An 8361-nucleotide genomic window follows, 5' to 3' on the forward strand; every position below is an offset into this window, starting at 1 on the left:
CGTCAGAATATAAGCTCCAGGTGTAAGTTAAGTAAATAAGACAGGAATATATTACTATTGTGTATACAATATATCCTCAAAGTAATACAAATACTGTATTATATTATAATGGCAAACTGGACAACAATAAATACATTTGGGTTATAAAATTAATAAATAACAACTGAATTCCAAAATGTTACTGGGTTAGGTAGTAGGTTTAACACACCCTGTTCGTAAAAAAAAAAAAATTGTATACATTTATGTAGGTAAATATTGCTTTTTTTATTACTGTACTGTGGAAAAACTGGAAAACATGCATTAATTATCTTTAACTAGATTTTTATTTCATTAAACATTTTGAAAGTACTTGGCTACAATGGTTGATAGGATGAGTTTAAAATTATGATTTAAAATAAATTGTATGTAATTTAAGCAAAAATGTTCAAAATGGGGCCCCAGCTTGGTCGGTTGCTTGGGGCCTCAGAAATCGTAAACCCACCTCTGCTGGAACCTACAGGGTTTCATGTGATTTTCCTTTTGCTGCTTCATCTTGAATGTCAAGGGGATTTTAATATACTTGTTAAAATTATGTATAATTTTACATTAACTCCATTTAGTTATTTATTATTCAGAGCCTCCCCAAGAGTCTATCAAATGCTCCTGCATTCTGTGGTGTCTAGTGGCAGGACAATACAATACAACAGATTTATTGTCAGTCATTGTTGAATTTTTTTCTTTGACCACACCTGCAACATTTACAACAAAGAGTAAAGACAAATACAATAAAATTAATAAAAACAGTCAAAATAATTCTAATAAAATTTATACTAATATCTGTCTGTCACCAGAGGGTAAAAAAAATCCCTTACTTGCATATATATACAATTATTAAACACATCGACCACCATTTAAAAATCATTAACAAATTAACAAATTCTCCTTGTGGTTTGACGGCTGGGGTAACTTTTATTCGCCATCTGCTAAAAGTGAAAATGAAATTAGATGATTCAGAACAACCGAGTTTCTATTTGCGGATCAGATCACAACCAACGAAGTGCTCCAAAACTGTAAAGAACTATTGCTGGTGTCGACTGGAGGTAACTGAATATTGGCCTATATATATTTAGAAAGAAGTGGTTACTAAGATATACACATGCAAGCTGGTTTATAACCTTAACATCTGCTTCTAATCAACTGTTTGCTGAGCTGAAGGCCACACATACAATACATAGCATTATGCGCACAAACAGAAAGTAAAACTAAACGTGGCCAAAGATTATTTTACTTTAACTTAGCTCGGTTATTGTTAAATTGATGTATAATAAGCAATACAATATACTAGACCTCGTTTAAAAATATAGGCTGATTGCCATACTTATTTGTTTCCTTTTTTCCTTTCTAGTCGCAGGACATAAATGTACAGGCCCTACCGTCACCACTGCAAATGCTGAGATTTTCATCACTTATAAATGACATTTTTACCAATGATGTATATCTTACTGGTTTCGTTGAAACATACCAGAGACCTATACAATAATCAACAGAAATTTGTCTTCGTCCGCATTTATGTCACAGCTAAAATTCAAATGTAGGCCAATTTTCTGCTCATGCCATTTTTGTACCAGTAGAGGGCAGCAAGATGTCTAATTTAATTCTAGTGATTTGTCCTTGAAATGTACAGTATGTGAGTTTATGAGAAGTATAAGTTACTTTATCCTTAAAGGGATAGTTCACCCAGAAATGAAAATTCTCTCATCATTTACTCAGCCTCTTATGCCGTACCAGATGTGTATGACTTTCTTTCTTCTGCAGAACACAAATTAAGATTTTTAGTGCATAAAGGCAGCATAAAAGTAATCCATAAGACTCCAGTGGTTAAATCCATATCTTCAGAAGCGATATTGTAGGTGTGAGTGAGAAACAAATCAACATGTAAGTCTTTTTTGTTTTTGTTTTTTGTTTTTTTTACTATAAATCTCCACTTTCACTTTCACATGCAAGCTGGTTTATAACCTTAACATCTGCCTCTAATCAACTGTTTGCTGAGCTGAAGGCCACACATACAATACATTGCATTATGAGCACAAACAGAAAGTAAAACTAAACGTAGCCAGAGATTATTTAAGAACTATCACTTTAAGCGTAAAAAGTGAATAAACAAACATTGTTTTGAAGTCACTAATAAAATTGCTTGTTGGGATTGAATAAATAAGAAGAAATGTTGATAACAGAACATTACCAACAGAAGAAATGCTGTGGCTGATGTTTTGGGAGTAGCTTGAATCCCCTCACCAAAGTAACTAGAAGTTTTAAAACTTATATTGTAGAATTTTGGCTTAGCTCAGTTTTATCTGTTTACATTTTCTTTCTCTCGTACCTTCACATAATGGCATCACAGTTAGCATAGATCTGTTGTATCTATGCTGAACAGTTTAACAGTGTTTTTTTAGAAGAAAATTGAATTAATTTACCGTTCAGCTCAACCTTATGACTTTCTCAGACTCACCAAGACTTCCCATGTTCATGGAAACATGTTTTATTATGTTTATATACATGTTTATTTTCTAAGCTTACAGTGGATTTTTCATCTGCATCTCAAGAGATCCAGACATATTAAAAATGTATGAAGCTGAAGAAATATCACAAACGAGGCAAGGCAAGTCGAAAAAGTTACCTGTGACTCTGATGCTTTGACTGAGTAACAAGTACCATACATTGAACACTTACAAAAATGACATAAATTGAAAATGATTCTGTTGTTTCTCTCTTTTCACTTTCCCAGAGTTCTCTCTTGTTTGCCAGACTGACATTGTATTTGCTGATCCTGGAGATGATGTTGTTCTGGCCTGTCGTCTTGAGCCAGCTATCAGTGCTGCTGCAATGGAAATCAAGTGGTTGAATAAGGCAGATCTTGTCTGTCATTATAAGGATGGGCAGGTGACAGAGAGTAGAGGCTATGAGGGGAGAGTAAGTCTCTCATTACAAGATCTACAAAGAGGAAATGTGTCTTTGACACTCAGAGACATCAGAGGATTACAGAGGGGCCTCTATATCTGTGAGGTCATCCATGAATGGCAAACAAAACGAGAATATGTCTTTCTTTATATCAGCTGTAAGTATTCTGCATGACCAAAAGCTAAATATGTTTCAAAGATTATCCATATAAGCCCCAAAAATAGCTATACATTTTGTCCAGCTCAGAAAGTTTCTTGTTTTATTTGGCTTAAGCAGAACTGCAAGGAGTTCAGATTGATTTTCTGTTTATGTTTTTCACTGGTATCATCCATTAGTTTGGTTGAAAACAACTTTTAACATTGTTTGACCTTTAGCAGAGTTGCAGTATGCTTTTGACAATATATGGATTTCTCTCTCCAGCTGAAAACGTAAGACTTGTGGTTCCTACTGACATCATATCTGCTGATGCTGGAGCAGATGTCACCTTGCCTGTTCATCTCTCACCTGAAACAAGTGCAGTTTCCATGACAGTTATGTGGTTTAGAGGGACAGAGCTCATTTATCAGTACAACAATGGACAGGGGACAACAAACAGATGCTGTGAGAACCGAGTGGGTCTGCCCATCCAGGAGCTGGGGAGAGGAAATCTTTCTCTGAATTTGAGAAATGTTCAACAGTCTGATTCAGGAAACTACACTTGCAAAGTTTTTCAAGATGGATATCTGTTCACAGGATTAGTTCACTTGCGAGTGAGAGGTAAGGTATTATGAAAGTTGTATCTATGCTATATTCTACTTTTCTTCTCTAGCTTGTTCCTGTAGTTCATTCATGAAAAATCACTTTAGTAGTTTTGCCAAATATTAGTAGTCTATTTGATGCAATATGCAGACTTAATTAATAAACCTTAATTAAAAGCAGGTTTACATTGTTTTATCCACCTGAATAGTTTATTAAGTTTGTTGTAATCATAAGACAGGCGTGTAGCATTTTTAAATATAATTTTTTTTGGATGTAGTCTGCCAGTTTTATATTAGGCCTCTTTTTTTTCATTGTCTTTGAAATATGACTGGTGAAGAGATGATATGTTCACATTTGTGATATTTGGTTTATTTTAGAGATTGACAAGAGTGATTATACAAGGCACCTGCAGGATATCCTGACACAAGTATATAATGATACTGTGCAACAAAAACTGACTAAGGAAAACATAAAAAAGCTTGTAAAAGCACTATCTCTACTATTTCATGGTAGAAATAAAAAGAAAAACACATTTGTTGGTAAGTTTGAGGGACAATGAGAAGCAAAATTTCCTTTCAAAGCTTCCTCCATATTATTTAAAACTAAGCTATAGATAAAAATATCAAATGGGAAGTTCTAAAACTACATGGCAAAGTTCTCATCTCCAAAAATAAATAAATAAATTAATAATAATAATAATATCATCTTTTTGTTTTTTTGTCTACCTCATTTCAGTTTTAGAGCCTACATCCAGAAGGACAGATAGTATGGAAAGAATTCCTCCATTCTGTAAGATACTACTATTGACTGATCAAAGACGCTTTTGTGTATTTCAGTCTGGTGTGTTTAATTGTAATATGGTTGTAAGAAAGATCAAAGAATTCTACACGTTACTGTAACTGCTGTGCAGGGGCGTAGGAACTTTTAACACTTTTTGAGGAAAAATAATTACATTTAATTACATTTGAATACATTTAATTTGCTTAATTGTAGTGGAAGGAAAAAAGCGCAGCTGTCTGCCTAAACCAAAGCCTTTAAGGCCCAGCAGAAGCCTCTGCCAGCTGGTTGCTTCGGCAGTGGGCAGAACAAACTCGGCACTCCCATTGGCTAGCACTCACAGTCCTCGTTTTGATTCAGCAAATCAGTTCGAGTGAACGCAGACAACATTAATGCTAATGAGCCCAACAGCCTGCTGGCAATCAACCTGAGACAAGACATGAGCAAACTGAGAAGTCATGTTTGACTGTTGTAAGTTAACGGTCGTTAAACCGTTTATTTGTGTTGTTGGTAGAAGTACCACCAGCGCATGCAGCACAAAAATGGAACAGGACATGTGTTTACTGTCGACGTGATGTGTCACAACGGACACTTCCAGCGTAGACAGCATCATTGATTATAATGGAGTCTATTGCTTTTGACGCAACGTGCCGCTCACGTCCACTGTAGGCAGGGTGTTAGAATGTGATCCCCCCCCCCCCCCCCCCAAGTTTTCAGATCGTTCCTACGCCCCTGCTGCTATGAAAGGGTAATTGTACCTTTTGATTGGGTTTTATTAGAGTTATAGAGTTTTGTTATATAGTATGTAAATTTACAAGGATTTGACATGCTAAATGACATGATTTTCTCAATATCTTGTGATTGCCTGCAGTGGGAGATGGCAGCTCAGTGGAGAGCCTGGAAATAGAAGACACTTCCGGTACATTATATATTATATACTATTGTAACAGGTGAAGGGATGGGCAAGGAGGAGGCAATAACCGGCTGAACAGTCAACATAAAGTTTACTGATATAAATAATCTTAAAACAACATAAAGCATAAAGATGTACACACAGCGCGGCCGCTCGCGTCTCTCTTGAACTGGTACCTCCGGCTCATCTTTATCCCCCTCTTGTCTGATTAGCCCGACTCAGGGCCGGTGGTGTGTCCTCATGGCCCGGCCCCGCCCTCCTCCTTGTCACACTGCTAATATATATATATATATATATATATATATATATATATATATATATATATATATGTTCTAGGAATTGCCATTATTGTATAGATAGGATGGATACATCATAAGGAGTTCTAAACAAAATAACATAAATGGCTGTTTACTACATGACAAATTTCCAGGATATAAATCAAAATGTAAATTGGAAACTGAGGTTTATTTGTTTGAGTTTTGTAAATTTGCATGAACTACATGATAAGCTACAAAGTCAACTTCATAACTGGACTTTTATTTTTTATTTTTTTTTTCACTTCTTCCAAATAATTTTGTTTCCCTCATTTCAGTTGTAGGTCCTACATCTAGACGTACAAATAGTATGGAAGGAATTCCTCCACTCAGTAAGATCCCACTTTAAATAATCATAGATGCATGAGTGTTTGTGTATTTAAATCTTACCTTAGAACTTGAGCACAATCTTGAATCTTAAAGGGATAATTCACCCAAAAAATAAAATTTTCTCATCATTTACTCACCCTCAATCTATTTCAGCTCTTTAGTTCCATTCAATGTAAGTGAAAGATGGCCAGCTCTTTAAAGCTCCAAAAAGCACATAAAGGCAGCATAAAAGTAATTCATACAACTCCCGTGGTTTAATTAATGTCTTCTAGAGCGATATGATCGATATGAAACCAATAAATATTTAAGTCCTTTTTTACTATAAATGTTCACTTCCGGTCACTCTCCAATGCATGTTCATGAGAGGCCCTCTTGCATGGTGTAAGCACGTTGGCTTGTTCTCATGTGAACATGACATTAATTTAACCAATGGTGTCTAATGGATTACTTTTATGCTGCCTTTATGTGCTCTTTGGAGCTTTAAAGTGCTGATCACTATCTACTTGCATTGTATGGACCTACAGGGCTGAGATATTTTTCTAAAGATCTTCGTTTGTGTAGATTAATTGATGCACATAAAAGATAAGCTGTCTCTTTGCATCTTATTTGTTGTATGATCTCATGTTGCCCACAGCAAATGTAAGTACCAGTAGTGCTCACTACCTATCAATGTATGTTGTTTTTTTATGTTTATTTTGAGTGAAGGGGTAACTTACAATTGTTTTTTATGATTTTGTTAGTTCAAAGTCATAGATATTCTGCATATCCAGTTTCTTTGCTTGTGTTTCAATATTGCAGTGGAAAGAGAGAGTGGAAATCAAAATACAAGACAAACAAGAGAAAGGGGAATAGCCACCGAGCAAGCAAGATCCTTCCCAGCTATGCCATCAGTGCAAAGAACATCAGCAAGAGAAAACACACTAACACAAGAGAGGCCAGAAGCAACAATGCAATGGACTCTGCCAGAGAGAAGACAAGGAAGTATTGCTACAGCACAAGAAACATCCACTCCAGCTATGCCATCACAGGATCCACAAAGAGAAGGAACAGCAGGATCAGCCATGTCACCAGCAGGAGGGAGGACACAAGCACAAGAGAGGCCAGGATCCAGCACACAAAGGACTCAAAGGAGACATGAAAGTACAGAGAACAAATGCCAAATTTTGTAATTAAACATGTACTCTGAGACATACAGTTACCACTGGTCTACTTTGGTTAGCATGATAAACTTATGAGCAAACATTTGGTTAGCTGACCATATTTGAATTGGTTTTAGAATCAGGACCCGCACCAGCAGACTTCATGGCAGCTTCTCATGATACATATATCAGCCTCAGACTGGACTCACATTTTATACTTCTCTTAATAACACACTGACAACTGACTATCTACACTTTCTTTGCCCTGATCTAGACTTAAAGAACACCTATTATGGTTTTTCAAATATTGCCTTGTAAGAGGTGATTGTGCATTTAGGGTCGCCGGTCCGAAACTATGGAAAAGTCAACCTCTCCACATCAGGCTAACCCCTTCAAACTGAGCATTCAAATCTGTCCTAAAGACTTACCTGTTTTCTCTGGTTTTAATATCCCATAATTAATATTAAGAATTCATATCCCAAAATATTCATTTTAATATTTTATGTGTTTTTACCTTGTTTCCAGTTATATCTGTTAGATGTGTAAATCAGGTGTTTATTGTAATTGTCATACTGCTATGTTGCTTGGAACCGCACCCAAGACTTTCACCCACTGTTGCACTTGTGTATATGGTTGATTGATAATAAAGGAATTTGATTTGATTTGATCACTGTTTGTCCTGAAACCTTTAACTGAAGTGTGTAATTTTTGTACCATTAGGGTCACTAAACTGAGTTGCAAAAATTAACATTGTTTTCAGACAAGTTTACCGAACACTCTTCTGACACTGGTTGAACAAACGATAGTCCCTTCCCAAACACACGCCACTGGTTGAGTCAGTGTTGCTGTTTGAAAGCACCAGAGACCCAGTGTTACACATTTTGGGGAAATCAATCTACAAATTGTTTACTTTTAGTTGTTTCTGCATAGTAAGCTGAGATAGGTGAAAATTACACACAGCAGCTTTAAATGTGTTATGTTGGAGTCTGTAATCATTCTCAATGTTTGTAAAATCCCAAAATAAATAATTAAAGGAATAGTTCACCCCAAAATGAACATTCTCTCATCGTTTACTCACCCGTATGCCATCTCAAACTCTTATGACTTTCTTCTATGGAACACAAAGATATTTTGAAGGAGATATGATGTGTTTATATCAATATAATGCAAGTCAATGGGGTCCAAAACTTTCAAGCTCCAAAAGGACATAAAG

General features: G+C 35.8%; 1 protein-coding gene across 5 annotated transcripts; it reads left to right on the forward strand.

Moving 5' to 3' along the window:
- Window positions 1–988: 988 nt before the first annotated feature.
- LOC127434436 (junctional adhesion molecule-like) lies at window positions 989–8134 on the forward strand. 5 transcript variants are annotated; one of them, XM_051687192.1, is made up of 9 exons: window positions 989–1079; window positions 2552–2638; window positions 2765–3094; window positions 3358–3693; window positions 4053–4214; window positions 4411–4464; window positions 5324–5371; window positions 5958–6011; window positions 6808–8130. In XM_051687192.1, exons 2-9 carry the CDS (start codon window positions 2602–2604, stop codon window positions 7176–7178), a joined length of 1392 nt encoding a protein of 463 aa, XP_051543152.1. In that variant the 5' UTR covers window positions 989–1079; window positions 2552–2601; the 3' UTR covers window positions 7179–8130. The 5 variants fall into 5 exon arrangements, with proteins under 5 accessions (XP_051543152.1, XP_051543155.1, XP_051543153.1 ...); XM_051687195.1 differs by having other exon boundaries at window positions 1009–1079; window positions 2559–2638; XM_051687193.1 differs by lacking the exon at window positions 989–1079 and adding an exon at window positions 1824–1914.
- The last annotated feature ends 227 nt before the right edge of the window (window positions 8135–8361 follow it).

Source organism: Myxocyprinus asiaticus, chromosome 44 (genome assembly GCF_019703515.2).
Source record: "Myxocyprinus asiaticus isolate MX2 ecotype Aquarium Trade chromosome 44, UBuf_Myxa_2, whole genome shotgun sequence".
NCBI classification, from domain to species: Eukaryota; Metazoa; Chordata; class Actinopteri; order Cypriniformes; family Catostomidae; genus Myxocyprinus; species Myxocyprinus asiaticus.